The sequence below is a fragment of the Podarcis muralis genome, chromosome W (assembly GCF_964188315.1).
Source record: "Podarcis muralis chromosome W, rPodMur119.hap1.1, whole genome shotgun sequence".
NCBI lineage: Eukaryota > Metazoa > Chordata > Lepidosauria > Squamata > Lacertidae > Podarcis > Podarcis muralis.
The window spans coordinates 24,783,255-24,799,597 of record NC_135674.1 but is presented as its reverse complement, the minus strand read 5'-3'; the positions used below and the strand labels follow the sequence as shown (position 1 = coordinate 24,799,597).

Sequence of the window (16,343 nt, the reverse complement as noted above, 5' to 3'; positions counted from 1 at the left end):
GAAGAAGAAACAACAACTACAGAAGTCAAATTTCAAGGCTAACAACTTACCTGCTTGTCGGGCTCAGTTTTGACCTCAATGACCGCCGCAAAGGCGGCATGCACAATCAGGCTGTGGAGCTTCAGTGGTAATTTGGGCTTCTTGAGGCTGGAGAGAAGGAGGGAAACCTTTTTAGACTCTGTCTCCTTGGAGTCTTCCTCATATTGGGGGGGGGGGGAGCATCAAATACATGTCATTCTCTTGAAGTTCTAGTGAATGCATGTGTTAGCTTAAACCACTTTTGACAATCAAGCAGCGTATCAATTTTACAGGGTAAAAATGAATAAAGGTAAAATTAAAATAAACACACGAGGGCACTGTTTATGTGGCAGTCTACCTGGCACTTGGTTGCAAGCCTCTAGGTCTTAGTTAATCCCACCCCTAAAAGCTGAGCCATTTCGCAGTCATCTCTAGACAATATATCTTCTATTTTCTCTCTCACATCTCCACTCATCCTGTAAATAGTTGCTGCATGAATAAAGCTTTTTGAACGCAAGAAACCCAAGAAATTGTAAGCAATTCTTCCAATCGAATTCACTGCAGTGGCAAGGTCTGGTAACACCTTTCCACATTCTGCTCCCCTCCCCCCCCCCCCGCCAGCTCCTCGTCAAGCTCAAAAAACCCGGTATACCTCAGTTGGTAAAGGGCTTCCAGAGCCATAGCAAGGGCCAATTCAGGCTGCGTAAAGCACGCAATCCGTCCCATGAGATCCTGATAGAGAACAGAGGGCGGAGGGGAAAAACGTCAGTTCCCTACGGACATCAGGGGGATTCCTCCAACCCCAAACTCAGTGCAGGAATTGGCAATTTCATGCCAAATGCCTGCACAACCCTTCTCTTGGCCAAACCCCACCAGGCCTTCCTTCTGCCCAGCATCCCCCCAATCCCATCCCCAGCTCTCCTGCCCCCCCTCACCCCTGGATACCTCATGCAACCTCTCACTCACCGCAATTGCCTTGACGGCCATCTTTTTGGAGTACCTCAACCTGTCCTTTTCTCTCGCGCGGGCCTCCGAGCAAGTGGCCAGCACGCAGCAGAGCAACATCTCATCCTTCTCCAGTTGCTGAAATGGCAAGAGTCAGGCTGTCAGTTCATGGCAGGAGGGCTTCTCTGCATCTGAGACCGCCAAAATGGGGGGTGAGGGATTTCGTATGTACTGTGCTGTTTTCTCAAATACTAACCACAGGCGATGCCCAGACCCTGCCAGTCTCTGAACCATCTGCAACAAGAGAAGAAGGAAAGGACATGGGGGCAGGTTAGTTCATTTCTACTTATTTTCCACAGTTGAGTATTAGAGCATTAAGGCCACCCCTCCTTACGCTCCAAAATGAAAAGGAAGCATTTGCTCACGTGGGCCCACAGCAACCCTGGACTTCTTGGGGACTTTGCGGGTCCCCTTCTTCTTGCGGGTTGCCGTGTCCCTCAGTCGCCTGAACCTAGAAGAGAAGGAGAGGGGCAGACCTTGTTGTTGTTGTTGTTATACCACCCTATACCCACAGGTCTCAGTTACAACCAGTGCTTTTTTCTGGGGGGATGCAGGGGTACGCACACCCCGAAACATTTTGTGAATCTTTGCACTTTTCTCCATTTACTGTACTGCATTTATTTTCCCCGATTTGAACTATAAAATGGTGATTTTCTTGAGTCAAAATGAGAGTACCCCAAACATTTTTTAAATAGAAAAAAGCACTGGTTCCAACATAAAAATCGCAATATAGAAACACAAAATGCATAATAAAGGTGAAAAACAACCCAGTAAAGCCCCCTCCCCAACACATTTCAAAACGTGGGAGACAGAAGCCTACAACCAAAATGGGGTGTGTGTGTGTAAGAGAAGGCAGGGAGTCTTTGCAGCATAGCCATAACACAAATACGGGTGGCCTAACAGTTGCAGGCAGACCCATATCATTTCACACACTACTTTGGCTGCGGGACATCGTATCAACAAGGAAAGGAGCATTTGGTGTTGTTGCATCTCCTCGGGTATTTGTTGATTTGTCGCCACGAGGGGTTGTAGTTGTGGAGGTATAGATTGATGAGGTTTCTGGTTATTTGTACCCTAGGTGCCCACTCACACACAACAACAAATCTCCCTGCAGCCAACCAAAGACCACCAACCACACCCTAGGTCACCCCCCAACCTCTCTCACCACCAAGGAAATGCAACAAGGGAATAGTAAGTGAACCCACACAAGTGATGCTGACACAAAACCCCACACATACAGGGGGAATTCAGGAAATTAGAATATCGTGGAAAAGTTCATTTATTTCAGTAATTCAACTTAAAAGGTGAAACTTCTACTTCTCAGAGGTCAAATATTGCTCTGTTTGCAATCCTTGTTTTGCTGATTTCATTTCATATTCTAATTTTCTGAGATTGTTAATTTGGGGTTTTCATCAGCTGTACGCCATAATATCACAATCATAACAAATAAAGGCTTGACATATCTCACTTGGCATGTCATGAGTCTATCTCATATATTAGTTTCACCTTTTAAGTTGAATTACTTGAATAAATGAACTTTTCCACGATATTCTAATTTCCCGAGTTTCCCCTGTACACTAAGTAGAAGAGAAGCATTGCCACCTGACCCCACCCTCCCCCTCTTTCCCCCTCTGTTCTTCCTAACCCAACACTGCATGCAACACTAATGTCTCACAACAGATGAAACTGATCTGTAGAAAACACAACTTGACAAAAGAGACAAGGCACGGTTTTTTTGTAAACTAAGAAATCTTTAATCATTTGTTTATTTGTTTATTTATTTTTTAAAACGCCAACAAGGAAAGGAGCAGGAAGGAGTTATCCAAGATGATTGTGGCCTAGGAGAGAAAGCAGATGGAGGGAGAGCTTTGAATCAACTCATTTGAGAATGCTGTTGGGAACTTCTTCACATCATGTTTACTCCGTTGCTGAAATTTGCAGGCAGCCGATGCTACACGGACAAATAGCCTGCAGGGCTGGGAAGCAGATTACACCAATTGTTGGAGGAGAACAACAGCATCTCTTACTATTACTCAACATAGCAATATAGAGCTTCCAGGAACAGAGGCACTCTACCTCTGAAGCCCACAGCTAGAGGAGAAGCAGCAGGAGTGGGCTTGTGAGTTTGGACTAGACGGGCTTTTCCTCTGATCCAGCAAAGCCACTTCCGCCTACAAAGGAGGTGGAGTTGCGGGCGACTGAGGGAATCCCCGGCCGCGTCAGCCCCTGGACAGCCAATCGCTGGCTCAGGGAGCGTGACCAGCCCTATTTATCGCCGCCTACCTCGTAGCAAATCGTCACAACTTTCTGGGTATTGGCGGTTAGGCATTGGTATTGGTATTGTTCTGTAGATGGAAGAGGGGAGGAAGCGCCATCACCTGCCCCGCATATTGAAGGGTAGTCCGATAAAGGATTCCGGGGGGCGTGGCCCTGTCCGAAGCCTATGGAGGTGAGGGCCTAAGGCACGCCCCTGAGCGGTGACCCCGGGGGGGGGGGCGGTTCCCGAGTTGATGTGCATTAGCAGGACTCCCCCTACTGGTGGTTAACCCTTCCCGGACCTCAAGCGGACGGGCTGAAGCCGGATAGTCGGTTAGGACCAATGCCTAAGCCAATACCGCTCATCACCTGAAACCAATAAAGTTGTGGCCATATTTAGCCCATTAACCTGAAATAATTGTGTCATGTGTCTTTATTTCCACTTGGGGGGGGGGGGCGGGAACTCGCCACGCAATAGGGCTCTTTTTGTTTTTTTATGCACCCACAGACCCCAAACAGCTCTCCGCAGGAACACCGTGGTGCATCTCATGTATGGGGGGGGGGATTCCAACACTCTTCCCACCCCCAGCAAAGCAAAGATAAGGGAAGCATTTCCAGCATTTAAAAGAGCCCTCAGCATAATGCTTTTAGGACAGCAGCCCTGCCTGGAGAGTGAAGGGGGCTGCTAGGAAGGTCGTCAAAGCATCAAGGCATAGATGAGCCAAAGAATGCAATGAAAACTCTCTTAGAGCCAGAGTGACTGACAGGAAGACTGACAGAACGCCTGTCTGTTGCAGTTGATGGCTGAAGAGTTGAGAAAGGGAGAAGGGGTAGAGAGAGGGGGGTGTATAGTGGCTAGAATTCTGGACTAGGAGGACCTGGGAGATCCGAGTGCAAATCCCCACTCAGTCATGAAGTGCACTGTTTGATGTTGGGTCCAGTCTCTCTCATCCTAGCCTGCCTAACAGGTTTGTTGTGAGGGGGGAAACGGGGGGAAAGGCAAGCCATCAATGCCACCTTGAACTGCTTGGATGAAAAGTGGGCTATGAATGTAATAAAAAGCATCCCCAAATAATGATCCTGGTAGGTACCCTGGGGATCATCTAGTCCAGCCCCCTGCAATGCAGGAATATGCAGCTGTACCTTATGGGAATCGGACCTGCAACCTTGGTGCTATCTGCAGCTCCCTCTAACCAGCTGAGCTGCAATGAGATTTGAGGGAGAATGGGAAGGCAGGGAAAGGGAGGGGGCAGGAAGAGAAGTTAAGCTGTTCAGGAAGGGGTTAAATTCCATGGGGATGCTGGCCGTGTGGGGGACCCCAAGCCCTCGCCCCAGAAGATTAAAAAAAAGAAGCAGAAGAAATCCTACTTACAGATTCACGATGCTGGCCATCTCTTCAGGTAAAATCCCCTCCTGTTTAAACTAAACTGCTTTAAAATGCTCACACAACACAAACTCTGAACCTTGCCTCTAACCCTATTGCTACTCCTCTCTGTCTAAAATATACAGGAAAATATGTGCACAAAATATACAAATGAAAATGAAATGATAAAGTGAAAGCAAAGCAAAGCAAAGTCTACACCTATCTCCCCTGTTGGTCCCTCGCTTGCTTGCTTGCTTGCTTGCTTCTCCGTCCCAGTTCTGTCTCAGCCAACTCCTCCCAACTATCCCACAACGGGGATGTGTAGCTGCTGTCTTTTCTACAAGCAGCACGAGATGTCACAAAGATGGGCAGGACACTGTTTCCTTGACAACCCACCCAGCTTGACCCTGAACTAATCTCCCCGCTCTTTCGTTACCATGTTTTCTCCCTAACCTTGGGACACCTGCTGTTTGCAGCCAGTGTGGTGTAGTGGTTAAGAGCGGTAGTCACATAATCTGGGTAACCGGGTTCGCATCTCCGCTCCTCCACATGCAGCTGCTGGGTGACCTTGGGCCAGTCATACTTCTTTGAAGTCTCTCAGCCCCACTCACCTCACAGAGTGTTTGTTGTGGGGGAGGAAGGGAAAGGAGAATGTTAGCCGCTTTGAGACTCCTTAAAGGGAGTGAAAGGCGGGATATCAAATCCAAACTCTTCTTCTTCTTCTTCTACAAATCACTTTTTATCACAAACAGGTTCATACATTTTCTGGCAACGTTTCTCAAGAGAGGCCACCCAAGCAATTCACCACCCACAATTTGCGGACACCGCTATGCCATCATATTGGCATCAGGTGTTTTCCAGGCCAGTGAATGTCAGCAACCCCTTCTTCTAAAGCTGCTTCCCCAGTTTCATCCAAAATAGAAAGAAATGTCATTTGGTAGCCCATTGAGAAGCTTTGGGAAGTAATGAAATACATTTCTGAAAGTTATTTATGGATGCACAAGGTCACCACATCTTTGCTTAAGGTGAATGGAAAGGAACATTTCCCCAGGCGGCACACCACTGTCCCCGAATCTCGTCCGCTGCTTGGTCATTTCAACAGATTGTGTGTCTTAGTAAGATTTTGTACATTTCAGAAAGCTTTCCCTTGCCTACAAATGAAGTGCAGGATTTTTCAAAAACTTATTAATGCCCCGTGCTTTTACTTCTGGTGTGGTAAAAAATGGCAGAATCTGGCTATCATTTAAAGCAGTGTAAGAAGCTGGTTCATGTTTCCCCTCACATTTGGTGACTAGGTAGGGATATGCAGTTTTGTGTTTTGTTTTTTGAAGAGTTCCTAAGGAGTCCTGCTGCTTCCGAGTTTTATTTTGGGGGTTGTTGTTGTTTACAAAAAGGTAATCCAGTTGTAACCTTTTTCTAGGTACAATTCTGTACATTCTGGTACTACCTGTTCACTCATGGTCCCTCCAAATCCCTTTGTTTCTTTTGCGTGCTGAGGTCCCCAAGACACCCTTCCCAATAACTCACACATTATTTTTGTTTAAGGTTTTTGGCATAATTTTGGCCACAACTTTATTATCATACAAAATGTGAGTGGTTGCTTAGGCATTGGTTATGACTAGCTGCCCCCCCCCCCCCCCGCCTTGGGGGACAGCACTGACTCCCTAGTCAGTGCGGAGGAACAAGATCAGGGTCAGCTGGAGCTGCGACACAGACCCTCAGCTACTCCCCGCATGCTCCTTGAAGCTTACGCGGCCCGCACCCTGCCGTCAGGGTTTGGACGAAGGGGATGGTAAGCTTCAGAATTCCTTTAACGGAATACCCGTGCAGCAGCAGCATTGGAGGGGCAGGCACAGCCAATCCATACCCCTCCACCAACCAATTTAACCAATGCCTAACCGCCACAGAGCCTTAGCTCACCGCCAAACCACTCACAAATGCAACCCTTCCTTCAATCCCAAAGCAACCATAGCCAACCAGGTGTCGTTCCCTATAGGGGAAAGATTCACCCTACAGCTGGCAGCAGCCTTGAAGGTAATCACAGGGTGCAAAATCACGGAACCACCTGAAGCAAGGACCTATTTTACTTTATTATTTTTATTTTATTTTATTTATTCTGTATTTTATTTTATTTTACACTTCCTTATTAACATGCTTTCCGGCCTCTTTGGTGGTAGTTTGTCTAGGCATTGGTTCCCGACTAGCTGCACCTGACCTCAGCAGGGCAGCACTGACGACTGGGCCCCACCATATCGTCAGTACCAGCAACATTGTGGGGAGCAACGAATCCCAAAGCAACCGCATCCAGCCAGGTGTCGTACCCCATAGGGGAAAGATGCACCCCCCATCTGCCCCAAAGAGGGGAACAGTCTTGAAGAAAATAGCAGGGTGTAATATCACAGAACCACCTAAAGCAAGGACCTATTTTATTTTATTTTATTTTATTTTATTTTATTTTATTTTATTTTATTTTATTTTATTTTATTATTTTATTTTATTTTATTTTATTTTATTTTATTTTATTTTATTTTATTTTCCACCGCCATATTAACATGCTTTCTGGCCTGCTCGGTGGTAGTTTGTCTAGGCATTGGTTCCCGACTAGCTGCACCTGACCTCAGCAGGGCAGCACTGACGACTGGGCCCCACCATATCGTCAGTACAAGTAAACAGCGTGGGGGAGCAATGAACCAGGATCAGACTCAAGCTCACCCCAAATGCTCCCAGGGACTCTTGTGTGGCCCTACCCCTCGAAAGGGGTTGACAAAAGCATGGCAAATCCTTGGTTTCCTTTAATGGAATATCTTTGCGCATTGGAGGGGACAGGTGCTCCAACCTCCCCTCCAGACCACCTTGAACCAATGCCTTAAATTATTTTGAGTCCAGGGAGAGCTGCCATCAACTCAAACCAAGCACTCTTGCATGCAGGAATGCAAACTTATGCTGGAGGAAGACAGCAACTCATTCTCGCCTAGCTGTACCACCAGCACTGCGGGAGGACCTGCACAGGTCACACTCGACCGCATCAAAGGAAGGATCTCCTCCCAAAGCATTCCCCATCTGGACATCCAGTATATGTTCACATTAGGCAGGAAGACTGAGATGGCGCCCCAGTCCAGACTTGTCAGCGCGCTTGCCAGCCCAGTGTACAATGCTGTGGCCCAAATGTGCACCGCTGCTCCTATGAGAAAAGGAAATAACAGACAAGCATCAGCACAGACATCATTGTGACACTTCCTGATATAACCCTTGTCAGCGTCAGACTTCCAATGAACCGTATTCACAATCCTGTCTACTGACAGGCCCCCAATGTGCAGCCGTTGCAGCAGCCCTATTCGGAAGGAATGAGGCGTGTTCAGCGGTAGGCAAGCTACAGGCCGTAATAACTGGTGCACGACGTAAGCACATTAATGCCTGGCTAACGGGAACCTATTTTCATGCACTAGGAGTGGGCCAGCCCCCAGGGGAATGAAAAGCCAAATTTTTCTGGTATCCATAACCAGGCAAGGGCCCTCCTCACCTGTAATGGGAAGCCTGATTGTGGCACTCCTGCCCACTAAGTCTGTTTTTGAGTTCCCAACTCTAATGACAAGCTCCAAAGCAGATAAGGAAAAGTCCTGAAGCAATAAGCCTCCAGACTCTCAGCCCTGTGCTGGCTCCAACAACCATTTCCCCAACCCTCAGTGCACCAAAATGCAATGGAATACTGAAAGGAGTCTCGCCTTGATCTTTTACCAGCAGACAAGTATTAACTTGTTGCAGATACTGCATAGGTAAAATTGACTGACTTCCTGCCCACTGTCCTATGAGGTTGGAGCCTATTCCAACCTTCCAAGGCCCTGCGCATTACAAACTTTATGCAAGGGTCTCTGAAAAATAAAGCTTCAGTATAACAGACATTGCAGCGGACTGAATTCTTATAGTTATAACAGCACGCGCAATCTGCAGCAGGTGGACCAAATACTGCAGGATCTGCTCAGAGGATGGGGGCCAGTTCATCTGAATGGCCGAGGACTGCCAGCTTAAGGCTAAGAAATCCATCCAGGCCTTCCCATAAGAGCTAAAGCAGAAGGGGAAATGGAAGCTGCTGCTCTCTGTAATTACTAATTGTTGTCAAAATGCCACAGGTGGTCTGGAAAAGTCTGGCAATAGTTGAGTGTCTGGAGCCCAGGATCTGAAGTGCTCCATCTGAAACTGGGATAGTGTGTCAGTGACATCATTAGAGGATCCCGTAATCAGGAGAGCAGAAAGCTCAATATTAAACCTTAAGCGGTGCAGCTCAAAAGCGTGAGCGGAGGGGCGGAGACTCTGCTGGAGTGTGAAGACTGTTTAGCCAAGACGCTCACCACTACCTGGTTATCAGACCGAAAGCAGATCCGATGGTCACTGAACTCCTTGGGCCACATGTGAACTGCTACTACAATGGGGAAAACTCAAAAGTTAGGTCACATGATTGCCTCACCATACCGGGCTTGAGGCCATGGCTTTGCACACCAGCAGCCCCTGAAATAAAAAACCAAAGGGCAAAGATCCAGCAGCATCAGCATGAACCTGAAAAATCCCTGTGCAAGTATCCTGCCATGGCCAACTACTATTGCATACATTTAGGAATTGCAACCATTGCATGAGATCCCATTGCATGAGAAAGGTAAGGGGACCTCAGGCCGCAGGCAGCCTGGCCTAGTGGGAAGGGAAGGGGCGGCCTGGGGTAACCACTCTGCATGCAAGATTAATTAAGTGACCCAGCAAGATCGGATCCGATGAAGCATCACTTGCTACAGAGGAAGTATTACAAAATAACTTCCTTCAAGGCAGACAGCTTCTCCATAGGCAAGTGGTATATTTTAGCAACGATAGCCAACTGGATCCCTAAATAAAATGGGAATATGGGCAAAAGGTCTTGAGGTATTGCTTGCCAGCTTCCAGCCCCCGCTTGGGCAGGGGGCATCTTGTGCTGCCATCATAATACGTAAATTTACAGGGCCAACGCTGGCCAGAACCCCTAAAAAAGTCCCGACAAAACTGCCGCCGAGCCAGCTTCCTTTCAGACACACACTGTGCAATGCAAAAACACACTCCGTGCAGTGCTCACACAATCCATGCAATGCAACTATACTCCGTGCGATGCAACTACACACTCCGTTCAATGCAACTACACACTCAGTGCAATGCAAAAACGCACTCCGTGCAATGCAAAAACGCACTCCATGCAATGCAACTACCCTCCATGCAATGCAACTACCCTCCATGCAATGCAACTACACACTTCATGCAATGCAACTACACACTCCGTGCAATGCAAAAACGCACTCTGTGCAATGCAAAAACGCACTCCATGCAATGCAACTACCCTCCATGCAATGCAGCTACACACTCCATACAATGCAACTACACACTTCATGCAATGCAACTACACACTCCGTTCAATGCAGCTACACAGTCCGTGCAATGCAAAAAAACGCACTCCGTGCAATGCAACTACCCTCCATGCAATGCAACAACACACTCCGTGCAATGCAACTACACACTCCGTGCACTGCACACACCCTCTGTTCAATGCAACTACACACTCCGTGCAATGCACTCTCTGTGCAATGCAAAAAACAACAACACACACTCTGTGCAATGCCACTACATCCTCTGTGCAATGCACACACACCCTCTGTGCAATGCACACAACCTCTGTGCAATGCAAATGCAAATCTCTCACGCAATGCAATGCAAATGCAGCCCGTGCAGCGCTGTGCCCTGCAACGCACAGAGCAAACTGCAGTGCGGGCACACAAAGGTGCTTTCTCCCGCTTGCATATTGCAAACGTGGCGCCTGTTACATCCCTCGCAGTGAGGGAACCACCAAAAGGCCCTCGACACTGGACCTAAGTGTCCAGGTAGAGCAATGGGGGAGCATGCAGCTGTCCCATATAGGGACCAATCCTGCAACCTAGGCATTACCGGCACTATGCGCTGACCAGCTGAGCTATCCAGGATGATCCCTAAAGACCCAGGACAGCCTCACCCTGACCCCTGTAGAGGTCCAAGGTGATGTCTGAATCATGATCCCTGCTCCTCTTTGCCCTCCTCCTGGATTGCAGCCTTCAAAGATGCTTCCTTCTGGAAGAAGGCACCTGGGGTGTCCGCAAGTCATCCCCTGCAGGAGAGGCAAGCTCTTGAGGCATTTGCAAAAGCCCAGTCATAGTCCGCAAAAACTAAACAATGTAGGGAACCGGTGAAACCAATGCTTCATGGACCACATGGGGACACTATTCAGGCCGGAAACGCTTCCAGGCCATCGAATTCTAGGGCAAAGCCCTAGGATCACCTGCTAGGCCAGGCGTAAATGTTTCCAGTGAAATAGCAGAGTTGAGCTAGCCCACAGATTGTCCAGGTACCCCTGCTTGCCCTTTTAGAGGGAAGCACCCCTTCAAGAAACCCAAAGTTCTTTTATCACAAATGGGCCGAACTACCCAGCAACAGAATAGCCCAAAAGGAGCAGTTTGTTTTGTTTTGTTATAACAATGGCTAAGAGGGGGATATGAACCCTGTCTCCCAGGTCCTAGTCCTACACTTTAGCCACTAAACCACAATGGCTCGTCTCTAAAATGGCAGTCGCCACTATCAGGGCAAAACAAACTTAAAGAAAATAAACTTGTTCAGAAACAGCATAGTTCAAGAGCATATACAGAGTGCTCATAGTCATTGGAGGCACAGAGAGCCTCTGCCGCCCTCTGTCTGCCTCAGATATACATTAGCAGCAACTGAGCCTGCAAGCAGGTACATTCTTATAGAGAGGTCAGAGACTTAACAATTAACTGCTACCTGTAGCAGACTTAGGCTTGGAAGTTATGTGCAGGCCGAATAGGCCTCCATGCCTCTGCTCTTGAGAATCTTAGTCTCATAGCAATATTAAAGGAACTCAAAATAGTGCTCCCGCCCAAGGCTAGATTAAAATTTGGCCAACAGCGCTGCACACACTCAAATAAAGCCAACCTTCGGGGGTGCTATAAACGAAAGTGATTCCAGCTAAGCTGAGAACAGCCGTGACTAGCCCCACAATTTACAACAGGAGAAATGGGGGAAACCTTTTTGCGAAAGAAAGGCAAGCCACAGATACAGGGAGAATCTTCCCACAGGGCAGGGTAAGGGGTGGGGTGGGAAATCGAACAGGAAAAAGGGGAATTAAATTATTTAAGGGACTAAAGAGGATTAAAAGAAGGGGGAAATAAAGAAATGTAACCAGACAATGAGAAGTTTGCATCACTGTCCTCCAGACAGTCCAAGTGCTCCATGTGATCCGGTGTCCACAGCGAAAGAGAAAGGAACAAGCTGTGGCCCTAGCTTAAATAATCTCTGATCCCACCCCTAAAATTGGCAACATCAATTTTACCCCAGCAACTCCATCCACCAATCTGGTTTGAGCCCTTGAGCCTAACTTGCCTGACAACCCAGAGGGTGTCTTGCTCGGCCCCATCCGCAACCCGTGCTCTCCTTTAGTGAGAACACGCTTTAGCAATGTGTCCTTGTGTATCTGCATAAGCTGTTCAAAGCCTGCTACCTTTGCTTACAGAATTTCTCCTTGGTCTGACTCTGTGGAAGGCACCATGCTATTCCCCTTTAAATTAGCCATTTCGACAGAAAACATGAGAACTGGAATTTTGCTCTTGAATGGATTTTTGGATCGCCCGCATGCCAAGCACATACTTCTCCCACTGGGCCAGCACCCTTCCTCAGTGACTGAGCTCTCATTGCACACAGCCATCCAGCAAGCAAAAAAATGGTCTTGTTAGAAGGGCAGAGTGGGGAGCAAGAGATTCAGGGGCCGGTTTTAGACCCACAGTGCTCGGGTTTATTCTGTTGCCTGCTTGACATTGTGCCTCCTTTCCCCCTACCTTTTATTCCTATGAAAGTTTCACAATGTCGCTGCTTGGGATTCTGGATAATCTATGGTGTTTTTCTTTTCAGTTTTTTAAATTAATTTTCCAAAAAAAAAAAAATTAAGACAAACAAACAAACAAACAAACAAACAAACAAACATCCTAATTGTAATTAAACCAATCTTGATAACATTGTTAAGTGACTTCCTCAAATCCCCCTGGTTGAATTTCATTATATTTCATTTTAACAGTTTTCCAAAATCAATCTTCTCAAAAAAAAAATTAACTTGATCACTTCACATCTTTCATTCTTTCTAATCTAGCTTGAAACATCTTAATTCCTATCCTTACATATTTAAATCCTAAGCCTATCTCGTATTTACAAGCTTTTCCAATTAGGTTATCTTGACATATTTAGCTAAATAATCTTTGAATTTTGTCCATTCTTCCTGGTACTCCTCCTCCTCCTGATCGCGGACTCTTCCCGTCAGGTCGGCTAGCCCCGGGATGTGACTAGATGCTTGTAATGTATGCCAGGCAATCTGGCACAAGTGGGTAGGGTTGCCATCCGCCCAGAATTGCCGGGATTTGGCCGTTGGAAACAAGTGTCCATGCGGGAAACGCTTGAATGTCCAGGAAAATCCAAACGTATAGCAATTCTACACGTGGGGAGTAGGGACACAAGCGCAAATCAGAATAAAGCAAAGGCTGGGAAAGTTCAAACAGAACCCCCCCCCCACACACACACACTATTCCTCAAGATTTGTGTTTAAGACACAGGATCATAGAATTGTGGAGTTGGAAGGGACACCGAGGACCATCTAGTTCCGCTTTTCCCAATCAGGGGTCCGTGGTCTAGTTCCATCCCCTACAATGCAGGAATAATGCAGTTGGCCTATACAGGGATCAAACTTGTGACCTTGGCATTATCAGCACCCCGCTCTGAACATCTGCATCACCTTCAGAGTTGTTGTTGTGGGAGCTGTAGTTCACCAAAGTAAATATTGAAAGGATCCTCTTTTCACATCAAGGACAGACCATGCCAAACATCTACCTTATGCACAAAATTGACTCCCCAAGCTCTTCTTGTGTTTTAAGACGCTGGGATGTGGGGAGCCGGAAATTTCACTGGGCTGGCAGAAGCCCCTTTTGTGAGTCAGTCGAGCTCTGTCTTCAACCCCAATTTTAGTTTGGAAAACTCCTCCCTTTTCCTTTAACACACTCCCCTCCCCCCACTTTCCTTCATTCCACTCTTTTCCATATCGAAAGCAATTTCTAATGTCCACTGCCAGGACCAGCTGAGGATGTTTTTGCTTGAGGCAGAAACACCCTGAGCCCTGCCTCTGCTTCTCCTTTAGGAAAGGAGGCTGGAGAGGAGCAGGTTGTGTTGGCAAAACCCTCACAAGGGCCTGACCGTGGTCACAATAGTGGCATGGCTGCAAGCATGGTGCTCTATGGACCTTGATCTGCCCCCCCCTTGAGCCAATGGCCTCGCAACGCCTCATGCGCAGGTTGGCCCTGCCAATTCCTAGGGTGCCCAGTTGGATTATTTCAGTGGAGAAGGGGGAAGTTCCCAATCCCGTTCCACTGCTCTCCGCCTGCTCCCCCCCCCAAAGTGATCCATCTAGCCCAGTGGCGTAGCGTGGGGGGTGCAGGGGGGGCCGGCCGCACCGGGCGCAACATCTGGGGTTAGGGCAAATCCACAGGTTAGGGGGCGCAAATCCACGGGTTAGGGGGCGCAAATTACTTGCCTTGCCCCGGGTGCTGACAACCCACGCTACGCCACTGATCTAGCCTCCACTCCATCCCACTTCAAATGAAAATAAATAATAAAAGAGCTCCCATCCAGACTCTGCAGTCTCCATAGATGCTCTCAGAGCTCCAGTCTCTTTTGGTCATTTTGGGGACTCCCTTGAGAAGAACAAGTGGACATCTAGGAGTTGCTGTAGGTGGTGGTGGCGGCGGGAGCAGGGCTCAGCTCCTCCTGCTCTTAAGTGTGCTCTGCTCAGTTCTGCAGCCTTATCCCTTGGCACCAGGTGCACATATGCTCTCATAACCCCCTCAAGCCAAGCCCAGTTCTTTTTCTTCCTCTGTTCTCCCTCCTACCACTGAGCCCTGGAGACAAAGCTTAATGGGGAGAGGGGAGGGCAGACCTCCCCTCAAGAGTCTATGCAATAATTTGCAGCCAGCTGCTGCTGGGCTGAAACTTGCAAGCTGCAAGCAGTATGAGGAAGGAGAGCAATTGAGAAACACCTTGGGGAAGCAATGTAGCCCTCTTTCTGCACCTGCAAGCCTTGTTGTGAAGAGCGAAGTCAGATTCCATGGTATCTGCACGACCTGATGCCCCATGCAGCACCCCCTCTCCACAGCCTCTCCCTCATGTGTGCTGCGAGGGCCCAAGGCGGCTACATTTGGAAAGTCTGGCTGAGCTTCAGAGCAGTGGAGAAACCAGCAAAGGCAAGTGTAGCTCCCCTCCAAACACCAGAACAATCTCTGCACAACGGATCTTTCATTTTGAAACAACCGTTTCCCAATAAATTAAGAGTGTGTGTGCACCAAGTACAGGAACCCAGGACAGAAAAGCAGAAAGACAAAGTTGCAGAACTTGGGGTCAGGTGGGGAGCCCAACCCAACCCAGCTGTACCCACTGCCTCAGCTCCCCTCCTGCTGCCCAGCCTGTGCCCCCTCCTCCCCCCTGGTCCCTTTAGGCAATGCTTAGTGTTTCATGAAGAATGAACACCCTAGAACTCTACTTGGCAGAATGGGGACAGATAGCTGAACTATAGAGAGCAGGCTAAGGCGTATGTGGGCCACAGTGGCTGCCCTGCCCCTTCTTGATGAGAGAAAGAGGTCCTGCAATCCCAGGACAGGCCAGGAATCCTTATGCCTGGCACCCACCAAGAGTAGCACATGCTCAGCTGCAGCAGAAGGGGAGAGCGTGGACTACTGCGCAGGGACTGAGAGCAGCAGTGGTGGTAGTAGGATGGGCAGGGGAATGACTGTCCTCCAACAGGGTCCCTCCCCAAGCACCCTGAACCTGCTGCCAATGCCCTGAAACCATGTGGAAAGCCAAGTGTGCAACCGTGTCAGGAGTCAAGAGGAAAAGGTGGAAAGGGCGAAGCACAGGGAAGTTGAGCTGGCACATGGCAAGATGGCACAAGGGGAAGGGCAGCACCAGAGAACAGAGGCTGGGCCTTGCCTCTTCCCTCCCAACTTCGTCTCCAGTCACGCTTGGCACCTTTCGTAGTCATCCGCCCCCAGCAGGAAGCCCAGGAGGAAGCCGATGGCACTCGGCAGAACGTTGGGCAGAGGCCGTAGCAGGAGGCTGGCAAAGAGGGTGGCTGCAGGGAAGCGGAAACATTTGCATGAGAGGAGGCGGGAGCAGGAGGAAGGCCAGCTCCCAGCCAGGACAGGCAGGCCTTACCTAGCATGTTGCCACTGACGTTGTTGCTCTCAGAGTATTTCAGCAGCTCCCGCAGGAAAGCCACCACGAAGCGGAACACGTTCTGGTGCGACCGCGGCAACTGGCAGATCACCTGCAAGACAGGGAGGGGCAGTTTGTGTGGGAATGTTCTGGGGTGCAGGAGAGGATATATTGACTAATTATATCCTTATCCAACTTGTGCTAACAAGTTCCCAAAATATCAGCAGAGTTTATAAACATTCCCCTTTAAGTGTGCAACGGTAACGTGTGCACAGGTTCGCTAGAACCTCTATAATAATTACTCTGGTAATTTCCCCTTTTGTTCCCTCTTAAAATACAAGACACGACACAGTCTTTATAAAAGTATAAAAGAGTTTACTCACGTTCTGTTCACAATGTGATCCCA

At 48.4% G+C, this 16,343-nt stretch overlaps 1 protein-coding gene across 1 annotated transcript in view; it reads right to left on the bottom strand.

The window, feature by feature from the left end:
• LOC144326330 (inositol polyphosphate 5-phosphatase OCRL-like) overlaps positions 1-16,343 on the bottom strand; it is a 55,551-nt gene that overhangs the window by 1,258 nt on the left and 37,950 nt on the right. The window contains 6 exon segments of the mRNA XM_077922870.1: positions 51-147; positions 671-750; positions 985-1,101; positions 6,891-6,990; positions 15,752-15,854; positions 15,938-16,049. Of these exon segments, the coding sequence (XP_077778996.1) occupies positions 51-147; positions 671-750; positions 985-1,101; positions 6,891-6,990; positions 15,752-15,854; positions 15,938-16,049 (609 nt within the window).